General features: G+C 44.6%; 1 protein-coding gene across 1 annotated transcript in view; it reads right to left on the bottom strand.

Annotated features, from left to right (window-relative positions):
- Positions 1–17,766, bottom strand: part of LOC111149044 (coiled-coil and C2 domain containing 2A) — a 131,415-nt gene that overhangs the window by 35,367 nt on the left and 78,282 nt on the right. Inside the window, exons 18-25 of the mRNA XM_022505936.1 lie at positions 15,873–16,020; positions 13,272–13,410; positions 10,883–11,086; positions 8,950–9,042; positions 7,762–7,853; positions 4,370–4,537; positions 1,375–1,480; positions 1,075–1,184 (exon numbers count right to left, since the gene is read on the bottom strand). Of these exons, the coding sequence (XP_022361644.1) occupies positions 1,075–1,184; positions 1,375–1,480; positions 4,370–4,537; positions 7,762–7,853; positions 8,950–9,042; positions 10,883–11,086; positions 13,272–13,410; positions 15,873–16,020 (1,060 nt within the window). The remainder of the gene's footprint in view (positions 1–1,074; positions 1,185–1,374; positions 1,481–4,369; positions 4,538–7,761; positions 7,854–8,949; positions 9,043–10,882; positions 11,087–13,271; positions 13,411–15,872; positions 16,021–17,766) is intronic.

Consider the following 17,766-nt stretch of genomic DNA (forward strand, 5'->3'; position numbering starts at 1 on the left):
ACTGAGATGCTATAACTTAACACCATACTCAGGAGGAAGGGACCCTAGACTGGAGGCTCTGGACCGAGAGAAGCCCCCTGTCTGCTGGCTTGCCCTGCCGAGTCTCACATCATCCCCCCAGCTTGCCATGGCTGAGCTGGCTCGGTGGACGGGCTACACTCAAGGCCTCCGGCCGACACTTGTGCCGGTGTGCAGCTTTCTTTAGCAATGGGGCTCTAGAAGGTGTGTCTCCAGCAGACCACTCCCTAGCCTTAAACCTCCAATGACAAGGCTGCTGGAACATACCCTGCCTCCCACTCACCTTCCCATAGAAAACTCAAACGGTGCAGGGGTGAGGATCTTCTCCTGTAATACCACCTGCTCTGAGTCCAGCCAGGCCCTGCCCCATACTGGGCTGTTGCATGTGTTTTGTTGAGCATCTGCCTTTATGTTTTCTCATTCTTTTTGCTTGCTCTGGGCATAATAGTGGCATGTGTCCTTCTCTTCTGGCTCAACCAGCTCCAGTCCTTGCTCTGTCTCTAAGGTACTATGTGGCCTTAAGCCAGTCACCTTCTATCCTTGGGTTTTCATTTCTTTCCTATAAAAGTAGAGTGGTGCACTAGGTAATTTCTAAGACTGCTTCAAGATCTGAAATAAGGAGTCTTTTAAATACCTAAAATCACTTAAAGTTTTAAATGCCTATGTAGTATTTTTCTGGTGAGGAAGAAAGCGTAATTATGGAAAGTAGGGAGTTACAGACGGGGGAGTTTACTTGAAGCTTCCAGAGTCGGGGAGACAAGGAACAACAGAAAGCAGTGGAGGGGCCGTGGGGTCCAGAGAATGGGCAGTGTGGAGTGTCTCAACAGTGAAGCTGCATTTCAAAAGTTGGACATTTTCCCATTTTTCCTCTGGACTGAAGTCAGTTGTGGTACCAGTGGAACAGTATGGGACTTGGGCTCAGACTCCTACTCCTGGGTCTTGTCCCGGCCCACAAGCTACAGAAACTTTCACCATAGTCATTTCCCCCCAGGTCTCCGTTTTATTCACCTTTCTTCAAAATATCCTATAGTTCCCTAAAGAGGAAAATATGCTCACCTAAAAGGAAGTTCCAGTTCTTCATTCCAGCTGGGGTTTGGTCCTTCAGCTGTAGTTGTGTGGCAAATTGTTCGTTGAAAAGAAACTTCTACAAAAGGACGTACTAAAACCTTAAAGAGAAGAGCAAGGCGCTAGAGTCCGTGACACCTTGTTGAATTATTTTGTTCTAGGCAGAGGTAGAATATGTTGACTAAGTAGTGTGTTTGTAAAGAAAATGAAGCATTAAAGAGACAATACATTTTCTGGGCAGTTCTGAAGGGGCAAGGATCTAAGCCAACCCATAGCATCTGGGTTTGTCACCTGGCCGAGGGGGTAGTCCACACTGTGGGTAGGGCTGTGTGTGGTCGGGGAAGCAGCACGTTTCTCGCTGAAAGTCCTTGAAGATCTTGATGGCTGCTGGAATTTGCTAGGAGGGAGAAATGCATGACAGGAATTAGATACTCAGCAAGATAGCTTCTCCAAAGAGGTAGGGCTCCGGTGACAAATGTTTTCTTTAAGTTTGTTGACACTTCAGAAAGCTTTTAGTATGCTCAGTTCCTCTCCATGACTTAGTGATTAACTATGCCACCCCAACTTCCATCCCTAAACCTACATGTCTGGCTGGAACAGTGAAAAGGGTCCTCCCCCTGTTCTTCCTCTCCCAGGGGGTGCCTGAGTGAGGACTCTGTCTTTTCTCCCACAAATGAAAGCCACAGTCCCTCTCAGGTGGTAGAATCCTAAACTCCTGCCAGCCTGCCCTGTTTCCACCCAGGTCCCCTCCCACTGCATTCATTCTCTGTGACCCTGAACTCTCCAATAACTGCCAGCTACATATCCCGTGTAAGACCCCTCTCTCTGGGCCTGCCAAACCTCACTGGGAAAGACACCCTCATGAATTCCTTGCTTGAATTAGGATCTATGGGTCTTTCCCCCTTACCCTTTTAGGATTTTTTAAAAAGATTTTATTTATTTCTTTGAGAGAGAGAGAGAGAGAGCACGAGAAGGGGGAGGGTCAGGAGGAGAAGCAGACTCCCTGCTGAGCAGGGAGCCTGATGTGGGACTCCATCCTGGGACTCTGGGATCATAACCTGAGCTGAAGGTAGTTGCTTAACCAACTGAACTGCCCAGGTGCCTCCTTTTGGGATTCTTTTAAGAGAGAGAGAGCATACACATGAGCCAGGGTGGGGGTTGGGGGTGGGTGGGTGGGTAAGTGTGGGGTGGGTGGGGGACAAAGGGAGAGGGAGAGAGAGAATCTTAAGCAGACTCCATGTCCAGCACGGAGTCTGATGTGGGCTCGATCTTATGATTCTGAGATCATGACTTGAGCCAAAACCAATCAACTCAGTCAACTCAGTCACCCAGACACCCCATCCCTTTTGGGATTCTTAAAAAAAAGAAAAGACGGTTATCTAGAGAGAGTCGCTTCCAGATGCCTTTCTCCTCATCCTAACAACACACCTGTATATTTGCCCTGAACCTTGCGGTTTACCAAGTATTTTATTCATATTCACTATTGGGCTATAAAGTATACATTGTCTCCTTCTACCAAACTGTCCTCCCTTTTCACAGATTAGGGTATCAGACAAACCATGAGACAATAGAAGTGGAATATTTAACACAAGAGCTACTAGAGAAATCCTTTTCTCCTTGGAACACCACTGACTACAGTATCACCAAAACATCTGTTAAATGCCTACTATATTTGCAAGCCTGTGTTAGACTCTGGGGCTGCAAAGACAAACGCAACACACTTCAGCTCCATTGAGAAGGGCTGGCAGACAGGTAAACAAATAACCACAATCCAGTGGGATGCATGTTAGACCACAGGGATGGGCGTGAGCTAGGAGAGTACAGAGCAGGCGATGAAAGATCCGATCTAGTTTGATGCAAGGGTAGAGGGTGGAGATGCGGACAGGCTTATTGCAAGCGTTGCTATCTGAGCTGTGTCGATGAGCCTACACGGAAATGTAGAACACAGAGGATCAACCCAGCCTCCTTGTAATTTGAACGGAATGGTTTAACACTTAAAAAAAAATTCTACAGAGACCAAAATAAGAGAAACACCTATATATTATTTTAAAAAACAGCTTTTCTCCCCACAGTTGAGCTTTGATGCAATCAAGGTGAAGGGATGGGGCTCTGGCTCAAGGAAGCAATGCTAGATTCGAGAACTTAAGTGGGCATTTACTAGTGACCCAATGGTGGGAATAGTTGGTGATGATCAGATGTTCTGTAATGGGTGGAAGAGTTAGGCAGTTAAAACAAAAGGGTAAAATAATGGATGGGGGATAAATTTAAAAGCAAGATCCTAGAGAGGAAATAAGATTCCAAAGTCCAGAACGGGGCTCTTCTGTGAATCAGACGGAGTTGGATGACCCTGGACAAGCCAGCCACATATTTTCCCTTTTGTGAAAAGGAGATATTAATAATAGTGAAAAGTAAGTGAGATACTCTGTATGAAAGAGCCTTAGCACAGTGCAGGGAAGCTGGTGAGTGGGCAGGAAAGTAAGCCTTCCTCATTACAGTGGCAAAGGTACTGGCTGGCAGAAGTTTTAATTCTTGCTCTTTCTTTCCTGAATTCTTGCTCATCTCTGTTCTCTAAAGGGGATAGAAGACTCAGGCTCACTTTATCCTGGCTTGGGGGGGTGGTCCCCACTGCCCCAGTGTAGTGCAACATAGTAGGCATCGCTCATGTCTTGGAGAAGATAAAAGGGAAGTCACATTTTTATGCTCATAGCATGTGTTGTTTAGAACTTAGGACATACACCTCTTGGGTATCTGCCTAGTTCACACCCACTTCTCTGAGAACTGTTCCCCACCTTCAGGCCTGGGTCTGGGGACCCTGCCTCTCTGGCTATAGGTGATGAGACCATGGATCAACCCCAACCCAAGTCAGGACCTTCATCTTTTCTCCTGAGAAACTGATGCTTGGTGGATGGTACCATGGCTGAAAGGACCACTTCCTTCGCATGGAGATGAGGCAGACCCACATGGGGAAGCGAGCGAGAGAGACAATGGGGCCTCAGAAGAACCATCTGAATCTTTTACTGTCCACTGTCCACCATGTAGTTCAGCTGTACCTCTTAATCTTGAGTTCTCTGAGATATTCCCAATAAATCCCCTCTTTAGCCTAAATTGACTTAATTGGTTCTATTACTTGCAACCAATAGGGTTTTGGCTTCAGTAAGACTGCCCCCACCCCCGGCCCCCATGATCAACCACTATGTTCAAAGTAGGGTGGACATACTATAAGGAAGTGACCCACTTGGCTGGGACACTGTACTCTCTATTCCAAGGCCATCTGGAGGGCTCTCACCTTGCTGTTGGCTTCCTCACGGGAATGTCATAAGCCCGGATGATGTTCACCAGCAACTTTATGTCTCCATCGGACAGGTTTTGGGCTGTCACCTTCTTCCGACCTTTTCTCCTTGGCCTTAGTGGTCGCTTTTGTTCTGCCAGCTTGAAAAGGCTTAGCCCCAGAATGCTAATGATTACAGAGCAGGATTAGGACTCTGAGGAAAGGAAAGGTCTGGAACGCTATGAGACAATTCCCCAAACTCCCCCCACCAAGGGGCCCTCAAAGGCCCCTGAAAAACTCTGTCTTTTTAAGGGGGGGTGGAAATTGTCAAGAAATTCTCCTGAGATTGGAGAGATCCTCTGGTGCAGTTCCTTAACCTTGCTTTTAGCTGCTATCGGTCAGAGGAAGCTAAGTGTGCTTGGGCCCCTCTTGCTTCCTGCCTGGTGCTCTGCCCACTCATCCCCCAGGTGCTCTCCTGCTTCTGGCCTCAAGGGCCAGTCCTGCGCATGGGGTGCCCTCTGCCCTTCCTCCTCATCTGCCCCAAGCTGCCATACCCCTTCAGGGCCCATGTCTCCCTTCACCACGGATGCTCCCTCTCCTGAGCCTGGGGGCACGCATTAACCTGCTCCATTCCCACGGTGACATTCACAGCCTTCCTGGGCACTTCCCAGGTAACTCAGCCTCTGGAGTTAGACAAAGCTGTGGGACTCCTGGCTCCCCTCTTTGATCTTGGGCAAGTCATCTCACCTCTTTGTCTCTGTTTCATCATCTGTAAAATGGGGATGATCATGCCTCCCTCCTGGGGTGATGAAGAGGATAAGGGGGGTGGGTAGGCAAAGCACCCAGGCCCTGGTCTAGCACTGGGTGGATGCCCTAAAATGGCAGCTGTTGGAGAGATGAGGATGGCATGATGGCAATGATTTTTCAAGAGGAAGGGGCAGGCGGGAGGATCCCTCTCCCCTCTCTCCCTCTCAGTGAGGTGAAATCCCATAAACACTTCCAGGAGATGGAAGCACAGCAGTGAGTCATGGCAGAAGAAAGAGCTATGAAACAGGTCATTAAATACAGCCCAGAGACTGAGCAGAAGCACAGATGTGACTCTGGACCCACAGGCTGATGCCAGGGGGTTCCACAGCAGGGGACAGCGCTGGCCTCTTGCCCGCTCTCGCTTCTTGGCTACCCCACCAGCACCAGGCTGCCCAGTGGCCTCCTTCCGAGGACCATAACCAGCTGGGGAGGCCCCAGCCCCCGATGGGCTCCCACTTGCTCCTGGGGTCTTCCAGAGCAGCTGCCATTGACCAGCCCCTTCTATGAATTGATCAGAGTGATGGGTGCCTCACAGAGACTGTTTCTAATCCTGAGAAGCCTAACCTTTATTTACCCACTTTTCACATAAAGAAACTGGAGGCTCTGGGAGGGGATGGGATTTGCTAAAGGCTCCTCAGGAAGAGGGAGCGGTGGCTGCAGCTTGGGTACTCTGACTAAACGGCCACCTTCTTCTGCTTTGGAAAATACTGACATATATTTATTCTTAACTCACTTAAAACAAGAGCAGGCCCGTTACATGTTAACATAATGGAAAGTTATGAAATATAACTGTCTCCCCCCACCAAAAAAAAAAAAAAAAAAAAGAGTGTGAGGAGAGTAATATTGCAAATCTCCTTTTCTGTGCATGACTCATTATCTGCATTTTCATATTTTTAATTTATTTCCATTGAGATGTAATTGTTATATCACATTGTGTGTATTTAAGGTGTACAATGTATTGGTCTGATACATTTACCTACTGGAATATGACTACCACTGTGGAGTTAGCCAACACCTCTATAACTTCACATAACTATCCTTTTTTTTTTCCTGGTGGGAGAACAATTAAGATCAAGGCGTTCAGTAACTTTGAAGTTTATGGTACATATTGACTGTATTCACTCTGCTATGTCTGAGATCTCCAGAACTTATTTAATTCCTAGTTGCAAGTTGTACCCTTAAACAACATCTCCCTGATTTTCCCACCCCCTGGCCAGTGGGGGTGGGAATTCTATTCTGTTTTTATTAGTTTGGCCTTTTTAGATTCCACCTATAAGTGAGATCAAACGGTATTTGTCTTTCTCTGTCTGATTTATCTCAACATAATGTCCTCAGGGTTCACTCTGTTGCAAATTAAGCCCATCTTACTAATCACTGTGCCAGGACATCCACCGAACCCAAACTTGGGGACCTCCGAGAGACATCTTTGGCAGAGGGTCCTAACCTGGCACAGCCCTTCTCTTTGTCACAATTCCTCCCCTCCCCCACAGGTGGCTCTTCTCCTGAGACTTTGCCAACCCGCTAGCAGTCTGCATGGGGATGTCTTGGTGGTTGGGACCATCACATACAGAAACACCTTAGTTTAATGCTAAAGCAAACCAAAATTAAAAGAAGAAAGAACATACCCTGAGCCTTCAGAACTTAATGCAGAAAGTAAAGCAGAGAAAGAAAAAGAAAGAAAAGAAATGGAAAAACAGCATGAAAATCACCATCTATTCTAAAATATAATTTTCATAACTGAAAAAATACATTCAGTGACTGGACCCGGGGCCTGGAATGAAGGGGAAGGTGTGCATGAGAGTCTGTGGGTACAGCCTCCCTCCTGGATACAAGCCAAAGAAAGGGGGTGCCATGGATTTTTTTTTTTTTTTTTTTTGTGTCTCCTGCCCAACTTGGCAGTGGAGAGAAAGTACAAGCATAGGAAATAAACTTTTTAGGAGACCAAGACACTTAATCACAGACAGGTCAGGAAGTTAATGCACTACGCAAGACCACCAATATAGAAAGTTATTTTTCACCTTTTATGCCTCCACCTTTAGTTGAGATAATTTGAAGATTTTTCTAAGTAACAGGGAGACAATTGAGCAAATGCAATCAAATCCCAGTTTCTACGTGAATACCCATTTTCCCTGCTGCCCTGACCCCTCACCAAACACACAACAGCTCTCAGTCTCTCCCCACTGCCTGGAATCCCAGGGCTTGTTCTGAGGCACCCCCTCTGTCCCGTGTGTGCATGTGTGCAAGGGAGTGAGGGACAGACTGGAAAGGGTAGAGGAAAAGCAGGAGCGTGCAGGAGGGAAATGCTGTCAGACTTCATCTGACTGGAGCAGGGAGCTGGCAAATGCTGGTGGAGCTGACTTGGGCATGGTGGGAGATGAGATGGTGTGTACTGGGCATGATGGAGAGCATCTCATGTGACTTGCTCAGTAAAATCCTCCAACTACTGTAACCATGAGGCATTAATCAGGTTTTACCAGTTCCCAGCATTACCGGGGGCCCAAATATGTACCAAACAAGGATAAAAATCTTCTATGTACATGAAAATTTTAATATGATGCAATGAAAATAATTTGATAAGAAACAAAAGATTTCTTCGCTCTTACCTGATATTGGGAACTTCTTCTTCTATGACCAAATCCGAAAGAAGAAAATGGTGTTTTGCAATCAGGAAACGATTTATCACTGATTCTCTAACCTGAGGACAGATAGGTGTTTTATTTCAAATGTTCCTGGAACATTACAGCTCACTCCCTCCACTCCTTCCAGTCTTCACTCAATGTCACCTCAGTGCCTCCTCCCAGCACATGTGCACTTTTCTCCCTGGTGCTGACCTCTTCCTATAGCAATCATACCACTTTGCTCACTAATACCCCCCTAAGGCAGAGGGGGTTCTGTTCCACTCACTGCTATATTCATGAGACGAGGGAAAGTTCCTGGTGGATGATCGTGAAATTTTGCTGAGCGAATGAACAACTGGAGAAAACAGGACCCATCTTGAAGCACATAGATTTCAGATTCTTAACTTCTTCCTCTACTTAGACTGATTTATTTTCTAATTATTCCTTAAATAGAGAACGTCTTAAATATAATAAATTGTGGCTTTTTAAAAAAAAAGATTTTATTTATTTGAGAGACTGAGGGAGGGAGAGAGAGAGCACAAGTGGGGGAAGGGGGAGTCACATTAGGGAGAGGGAGAAGCAGACTCCCCGCTGAGCAAGGATCCCAATGTGGGACTCAATCCCAGGACTCTGGGATCATGACCCAACCCAAAGGCAATTGCTTAACCAACTGAGCCACCCAGGCGCCCCAAAATTTTTTTTTATACGGAGCCCACAGGGTAGATCTTTTGGGGGGGAAAAATGTGCCCTAGTGACTATAGCATTTCCAACAAGTTACATTTATTAGGAGAAGGAAGGGCAAAAGGATATTTCAAGTTTTTAGTGCATCAGGGCAGTTAGTATGTGGTTTATAAAATTTTTTCATTACAAAGGTGATATGATACAAGCATTGAAATACGAGAAAAATTATGACTTAGAAATTCTATCCCTTGTAATCATGCCTCACTTAAGATAACCACTGATCATAAAATGAGATACATCCTGGTGTTCCATACATTCAAAAGATGAAGATGGCTGCTAATTTCATATCTGTAATTATGAGCAAAAAAGTCTAGAGAGGTTAAGTGATGTTTGTCCCACAGAGAACTTCGAAGAATAGACATCACCCTCCCCCCAGTGTGAGGGTACTGGCTGTTTTCCCCTCTGAAGACTCTGTAAAATGATATTCCTTACCTGTTGGAGGTACTTGGCTACTATGGCCCTATGGGTATCTATGTGGTCCTTGGTTTCAATTATGTTTCTGTCTCGTAAACGTTTCTCATAGTCCTAAAATTAAAAAGGAATCATTTTGTGATTGTGAATTACTAGTACTTTCCCACGTGAGACTAGAGAATTTATCTTAAATCAGAGAATTTATCACGTGTGGTTTAAATAATAACTTATGGTTCTAAGTGTTTCTTCCACCTTCCTCTTCATTTTTGGTTCAAGATTGATCTTGGATGCAGTATGCAGGTTTTGGAACCAGTTGGCTGAACTGCCTTATAAGTAGAAGATAATTCTATAACGCAATTACAACATAAGCTTTTCACGTAGGAAGAAAGAAGCCACAGAGGTAACCAAGAGACTCACTATAGTTCAAGATGCTAAGCTCACCCGAGCAACTCAGCCAAAGCTTCTGTTGGCATTTTTGTCTTTTCTGTTTTAAGTAGAGCACTTGCAAAAATAGTAAATAGCATCTGGCCGCAGCTGACACGGGTCACCTACTTGGAGGAGTACAGGGTGCATGAGCTTTGTCTTAGGCGGCTGACTTTCCTCTCTCTCTCTATCAGTAAAATCCCCCAGGGGCCCAGGAAGCAGCCATGTTCTGCTTCAGTCCTTCGGTGGTCACAGCTGAATACCCAGAGAGGCTCCTAACCCAGCCTGGGCAACTCAAGCCAGCTGTTCCCAAGATTTTTTTTTTTTTTTCCAAAGATTTATTTACTTATCTTAGAGAGAGTGTGCCCGAGAGTGTGGTTGGGGGGAAAGGGGAGAAAGAGAGGGAGCGAATACTCAAGCAGATTCCCTGCTTGGTAGAGCCCAACTCTGGCTGGATCCTAGGACCCTGAGATCATGACCTGAGCCGAAATCAAGAGCCAGAAGCTCAACTGACTGATCCACCCAGGCCCCCATAGCTGTTCCCAAGATTTTTAAGCTTGGGACAGATGGAGAAAAGTCCTTGCTGAGTTCAGGTTCTGGGTCCAGGTGTCGTTGAGGCACAGCTGAACTCCTACCATTCATGCCTCTTTAGATAGTCAATCCGATTTTCGCATTACATCATCCAATAAACTCTCCTTGGTGCTTTCGGAGTAGCTTAAATTGGCTTTTTATCACTCACTGTCACAAACTCGAACTAATACAAAGAACCAAGTAACCAAAAATACTCTCCAATAGTTTCCACACTTTCTGCATAAAAAATCATCATGGCAAAAAAAAAAAAAAAATCATCATGGTGGGGCGCCTGGGTGGCTCAGTGGGTTAAGCCTCTGCCTTCGGCTCAGGCCGTGATCAAGGTCCTGGGATCAAGCCCTGCATCGGGCTCTCTGCTCAGCAGGGAGCCTGCCTCCTCCTCTCTCTCTGCCTGCCTCTCTGCCTACTTGTGATCTCTGTCAAATAAATAAATAAAATCTTAAAAAAAAAATCATCATGGTATCAATTTCCAGTGGCTCTCCATTTACCTCATCAAACACTAACTTGCCTGTCAGGCTCTCACTGGCCTGCCGTCCCCTCCCGCCAAAACACACGCCTATTGCCTGTAGCTCCTCAAAGTTTCCCCACCTGCGGTGTCCCTCATCTGCCAGACCTGTGCGCCCTGCCCACCCAAGGCAGCTGAGACCCCAGGAGCTCCTGCCAGTGCCTCTCACAGGAACAGTGTGGCAGGGTAATTTCCCATAGTAACACTTAGGAGACTTTTCAAACCTAATTCTTCTTCATTTGTATGTTATTATATGGGGCAAAGAGATCACTTAAACGTTAAGTTTAAGAAAAATAATGGAAAGGTTAAGAGCTATAAATGAGAAACCAATATGGCCATCGAGAACATGACAGCAAGAAAACACACATGAATTGTATACTGAATGGTATGAAGATATTTTATTACGGTATTAACTCTTCCGTGGCAGTTTCTTACCTGGAATACTTTTTCCAGAATTTCTCGATCATATGCCGGAATTTGCTTATAATTTCGGAATTCGGGCACCTCTTGGCTTCTAAGACAAAGAAGCCTGAATCGTTTGGATCTATTTAATTCCTCATCCGAAACAAAGTTAAATTCTTGTTGCAGCTGCTCTAGGCGGAAGAAATCAGGGACATAGGATTCACCGCTGGTAGCAACCTAGAGAAAACGAGACACAACTTTAGATGGCAGGCATTTTGCATCTGAAGAAACCAGCATTCCCATTCATTCCCATCTTTTGGGAATGGAAGCTGAACAGTTGTGGACTGAGACCTGAAACATCCAGCCTTTCATTTAAGGATGAGATACGTTAAAATATAACAGTACTAAGTCAGATGCTGTTCTATTCCTGTACGAGTAGTAAAAAGTACCACAAATCATTTTTCCCCCCAAAATTATAAAGTTCGTTTTTTGATATGCATGCATCCCTCATAGGTTGTTATGCAAATCTATAGCCTGAAAGGCGACAGATTTGTATCAGTGTATTACCAGGTGCCTCTTGGAAATAGGATTGCTTATATACAGAGTACATGAAATCCAATATATGTATTTAAAATATGGCTAAGACATATTTGTATATTAAAATAAAAATATATAAAGATAACTTAATAAAACTTTAAACATATATTTAACAAAATATTTTAAAATATTAAAAACATAACAAAATATTTTAAAATATTTAAAAAATATCTATTTATGCACATATGTAGATCTGGTCCCAGAATCAGCTGGTCAGCCTCCCTGGTTTAAGGGCCATGCTCTTCTGTCTCTAAAAAGCACCTCACGGCCTTGGTCACTGACTAGAGAGAACCAGAGATGGTTCTGGGCACCAACCCCCCTACACTGGCACCAAAAGGATGGTTTCAGGATACTGCTGAGAGGCTGAGCAGGTGGGGCTGACCTTTGCTCAGGAGTCTGCTTGCCCGTCTGTGGGGGCTTTGACAGTGGCACCCTCCTCCTCAGTGAAGGAAAGCCAGGGAGCAGAGATTTGCTGGGGCTTTGCATGGGGAAAGGTGATCTCGCTGTGAAAATCCATTAAAAAGAGGCTAGTCAGGAAGACATCCCTGTGTTCCATCCCTCTAATGGGAAGACAAATAGTTTAAAAGAAAAACATGGAGGTGACACTTGTGCTATATTACCACTGACTTAAAGATAGTAATCGAGGGCGCCTGGGAGGCTCAGTCAGTTGAGCAACTGCCTTTGGCTCAGGTCATGATCCCGGGGTCCTGGGATCAAGCCCCACATTGGCTTCCTGCTCTGCAGGGAGTCTGCTTCTCCCTCTGCCCCTCTTCCCCATTCGTGCTTGCTTTCTCTCCCTCTTGCAAAAATAAATAGATAGTAATCAAAATGTGATTTGAAAACTCTATAAGGAATAGTCTATGCTCTAGGTAATATGGCCTTTTCTTTCCAATATTTCTTTTATTCACACTAAGAAGTATCATGTTGGAAGGAGAGGTTCTAAAGATAAACATCAAAATAAACCAAAGCTCGCTTTGAGACTTATCTTAGAAAGTTGAGGGCAGAAATGAACATGTTATCCTGGACCCAGGTCCCCTGCTGATGAACTCACACTAATGAACACGATCACAGAATGTGTTGCTGTGGTCGCTTTCCAGATCATCTACGTGTTTATTATGTTTTTGTAGCAATTATGAACTTGGGAATAAAAACAGTTGTATTTGCTACCAAGAAAAATCATTTACTGACTAATGTTCCATTTTATGTATAAATTCAGTGAAGAATTTTGAATCGTATGATAGACACAAGCAATTTATCTCAGACATACTTAAATGAAACCGAAATGATAATCTAATTAATCATCAAATAGGAGAACAAACATAATCACCATTTCTGAAAACATCCCTGTCAGCCTTTCCACGTGTGATGGACTGAGCATGTGCTCTGGAACCAGATCAACTAGGACCTGAGTCCTTACCAGTCGCGTGAGCTTGAGGAAGTGACTCTGAGCGTCCACACTCAGGTTCCTCTCCATAGGAGGGGCTGAGTAAGACCTCTCTTTAGCGCTTTGCAGAAGTTAGAGGTAGGAGCAAAAGCAATATTACAAGAACAACTGTTACTGATTGCCCACTGATTGTGTGCCCAGCTAAGTGTGGAAATGCAGCGGCGCATGTCCTCACAGCCACACTGTGAGGGTGTCCGAGCCAGACAGGGGCAGAATCTGACCGTAAACCTATCATTCAACCTAGCCCTCATGTTCTTAACATGCTATCACATGGGAGATCACTGTGTGAAAGAAAATGTGTGTGAAGGGCTGAGCCATTTCTATCATGGTCACCCCAAGTTGAGAAGTGGGGGTGTGCACACAGTTCTCCTGCCACATTACCGATATTAGCTGCATCAAAGGGGCATTGTTGGGGTCGTTCGGGTCGAGCTTGGACTCTGCTGCCCACTTGGCCAACTTTTTCAAGTCAGTCAGTCCGGATGTGCCAATAGAGGAGATGGCATCTGCCCTCTTCAAAGCGCTGGGGAAAAAAATGAGTGCCATGAGACAGCCATGTTCACAGGGTAGTTTGCCTCAGGCCCACAAAGTCCCAGGGACAGCACTGCTTCAGGAGGCTCTTACCATCTAGGGGAGAAAATCTGATCATAAGGAAGGAGTTTTGCCATTTTCCTTTACTTGATGACGGCTCTTAAGCATGTTATAGGGATAACAGAGAAGAGTGAATGGGGGGACACAATACCTGATACCTGCAAACCACATATCTGATAAGGAGTTATGGCTTAAAATATCCAGGAAACTCGTAGCTCAATAGCAATAAAACAAAGAATCTAATTAAAAAATGGGCAGAGGACCAACAGACATTTCTCCAAAGAAGACATGCAGATGGCCAGCAGGGACTTGAAAAGGTGCTCAATCACCATCACTCCCCACCAGGGAAATGCAAACCCAAACCACAGTGAGATATCACCTTACACCTCTTAGAATAGCCATCATCAAAGAGACACAAGGTAACAAGTGCTGGTGAGGAAGTGGAGAAAAGGGAACCCTCGTGCACTATTGGGGGGAATGTAAATTGGTACCAACACTGGAAAACACTGGAGGATCCTCAAGAAATTTAAAGTAGAACATCCACATGATTCAGTAATTCCACTTCTGGGTATATATCTGAAGGACACAAAATCACTATCCTGGAGAGGTATCTGCACCCCCATATTTATTACAGCATTATTTGTAAGAGCCAAGACACGGCAACTTGACTGTCTATCAGCGGAAGGAGGAATAAAGAAAATGTGGTATGGATATTCAATGGAGTATTACGCAGCCATAAAAAAGAAGGCATCCTGTCATCTGCAACAACATGGGTGGAGCTTGAGGGCATCATGCTAAGTGAAGTAAGTCAGACAGAGCAAGGCAGGTATTGTAGGATCTCACTTATATATGTAATTAAAAACGAAACAAAACTCATAGAAACAGAGAACAGATTGGTGGTTGCCAGGGATAGGGTGGGGGGAGGGGAATGGGCAAAGGGGGGGTCAAAAGGTCCAAAGATCCAGTTATATGATAAATAATTTTGGGAGGGCTAATGTACAGCATGGTGACCATAGTTAACAATACTTTACTTTACATTTAAAAGTAAAAAAAAAAAAAAAAAAAAAAAGTTCCTGAGAGAGTAGATCTGAAAAGTTCTCATGGTAAGGAAAACAAAATTTGTCACTGTGTGTGGTGACCGATATGAAGTAGACTTATTTGGGTGATTATTATTTCACAGTATATACATTAACCAAATCTCTATGTTGTACGTCTTACACTTATACAATGTTTTGTGTCAGCTCCATCTCAAGAAAACCAAGTACGATGTGGCCCACCCCTAGAGTCCTGGGATCCAGGCCAGATTGGCCTCCAGTGCCTCAGTTCCCACACAACTGGGGACCACTGGTAGCTGGGGCTCGAATAAACACACAAGTGATTTAAGCACCATCTTCGGACATGCCTGAGTTGCCAGGAGGCCAGCGGTTGCCAGCAATGGTGAGCTGTGGCTTTGTTAGCAGCATTGCATTTCTTGGTACCCATCCTGGGCTCACTCGACTCCCTCTCCTGAGTTGCTGGAGCTCTCAACCCCAGTGTGAAACTTAGTGGGATGAATCCATCAGCCGCGCTTATACTCCAAGTCCTCCCCTGGACGTGGCTGCCAATCTCCTGACTGAGACAGTGTGGAGCAGCATACCTTGTGCTCATCCCAGGAACACAGGCATCAGAATCAGGATGGAGAGGGCATAAAGGGAACGAAACAAGACCCACTCTATTTCCATGTGTGTTGTAAATGATAGATTGTGAACTGGAAAGGGTCTTCTTGACGATGAGAAGTCTTTTTGTTTTAGAGTGGAGGCACCTGAGGCCTAGAATAGTAAAAGGTTAACTCAAGACACATCTGTTGGGGCAGGATGGAAGCAAGAATCGAGCCCAGGCCACCTGGTTCCCATGGTCCAGGCCTCCTGGACAGGCACCCGCCACGAGGAGGTAGGGACTGCCAAAGGGGGAAATGGCAGAGGCCCAGAGTGCCTTTTCTTCTGTTCTGGGTTAGAGCCTAAGGCGCTAGCAACCAAGGAAGAGATCTGACCATTGAGACTTTTATAACAACCAGAAGTTTATACAACCATCCTCATTCACATTGAGGGCCACGTACGTATGCACAACTGTATGCTGTGTACTTCCCTGACTATAAAATGGGGCCAGAAATCCTTCACAGAGTTACTGGAGAGATTAAATAAGGCAAAGTGCTTTGTGCTGTTTCTGACACTGCTGAACATCTAATACTTAATAGGCTATTAATATTTTAATTCTTACCTCAAGAACAATAAAAAACTCTGAAAATCCTGGCACAGGAGAATAAAAGGAAAGAAGGTAACATTGCAAAGTTCCCCCTCCCATGTCATGAATACAAACGCTGGCATTACTCATCTATTTACTCTAGACACCCATTACCTTCTAAATCCGATGTTCTGCTGTGACAGTGGGGGAATTAAAGGGATCCCATTTTCTCCAATGGCCCAGGCCACACTGTTGGACACCTTCCCCGAGGTCATTAGAATCAGTTGATTACTACCATCTGCTTCAAAGGAGAAGGGCACTCCTAGGGAAACACCAGATTACACAGACATTGTTGAGAAAAAGGGAGTGAGCCCAGCCCTGGTAGGAAAGCAGACAGTAGACAAATGGGCTGGCAGGATGGAACAGAATTCCAGTCGGCATCACTGAACTTCTTCAGGCAATGACTCGGAATTGGCCACTTGGTTCTAGCTCTGACAGCAGCTTGTAGACTTTATATATAATGAATGAGGAGTGGTGAGTGGGACCATCTGTGTGTCTATTCTGGTTCTGCCACTTAACAACTGTGCGGCCATAAACAGATTGCTTAATTTCTCCAAGCCTTCATTTCTTTATGTGTGAAATCAGGATAAAAATAGTACCTCCTAAGAAAGATGACTATGAAGACCTCCATTCATTCACTCAGTGAACAAATACGTATTTGGCTCCTCCTTCAAGCCAGGCACTATTCTAGGTACTGCCGATCGCAGTAAAGAAGCAAAACAGATGAGAATCCCTGTTCTCAAGGAGTTTCTATTGCAACAGGAGGCAGGCAATAAATAAGAGGAACGTGTGGTATGTTAGAGAGGGATAAATGTGGAAGAAAAACCATAAATTAGGGAGCATATATAGAAAACATGCATTTTGGGAGGGTGGGGAAGGGCTGAACTTTTAGATGGGGTGGCGGAGGAGGCTTCATGAGAGGGGGACTTTTGGATAAAGGCCTGAAGCGAAGGAGGAAGGGAGACATGCAGATTGTTGGGAAAGAGCATTTCTGGCAGAAGGAACGAGTTCAAGTGCTTAAGGGTGTGCCTGAGTGAGGAGCCACATGTCAAGTGTGGTCGTCCTTGCAGAGCACTTAGAGCCTGGAAGACAGTGGCCACTCCACAGACCTCAGCTACGTGCAAGCTACTGGGCAACGGCGAGCCTCACTTACTTATCAGGCCTCTACCGATTGGAAATTCATGATAAAAAGTCTCGGGGCAGGTTGTTTAATCCACTAAAAGAAGGAAAGGTTTTCAAGCACTAAATATAGTGACTGCATGTTGTGCAGTTCCAGTTAATATTAGTAGCACAAAACAGAACCACTATTACGCTGTAATAGCATCTCTGTATTTTTCAAAGATCTTCCATTAAAATTGAATATCCACTTTAATCTTCAAAATAACTCTAAAAGACATGAAAGGAGGTCTCCTTAGATTCATTTTATGAATGAAGATGATGATATTCAAAGAGATTACATAATTACTAGGGTCCCACAATTTATCAGTGTGAGAACTGGAACTAAAGCCTAGGTCTCCAGACTTGTAGGTTGGTGATTGGATTTGAGCCTCAAAGAATTCTTGCAGATACATTTCCAGATATGAACTTACAATAAAAAGATCACTAGACACACAAGGAAATAAGCCATCAAGAATAAGAGGCAACAAAAGCAGACCAATAAGCAGACAGGTATTGGAATGATTAGTACAGAATGTTCAAACTATGTGTACGTGTTTTTAAAAATAAAGAAGTAATGACTGGATAAAAGAAATGAAATGATTGAGAGTTGGAGGAAAGGACAAATGTTATCATAACTGACCAGATTGGAAAATAACTAAATAGAATTTATAGAGGTGAAAATGCAATAATTAAAATGAAAAACTCCGTGAGGAGTTTCAATAATTAGATACAGCCAAAGAGTGAATTCATGAGTTGGAAGACAGATTTAAAGAAGTTTTATGGAATATAGTAGTGAAAGAAAAAGATAGCAAGGTATATTATAGAGGTTAAGAAAATGGTGGGCAGAGAA

Source organism: Enhydra lutris, unplaced genomic scaffold (genome assembly GCF_002288905.1).
Source record: "Enhydra lutris kenyoni isolate GAN:26980312 unplaced genomic scaffold, ASM228890v2 scaffoldscaffold21, whole genome shotgun sequence".
Lineage (NCBI taxonomy): Eukaryota > Metazoa > Chordata > Mammalia > Carnivora > Mustelidae > Enhydra > Enhydra lutris.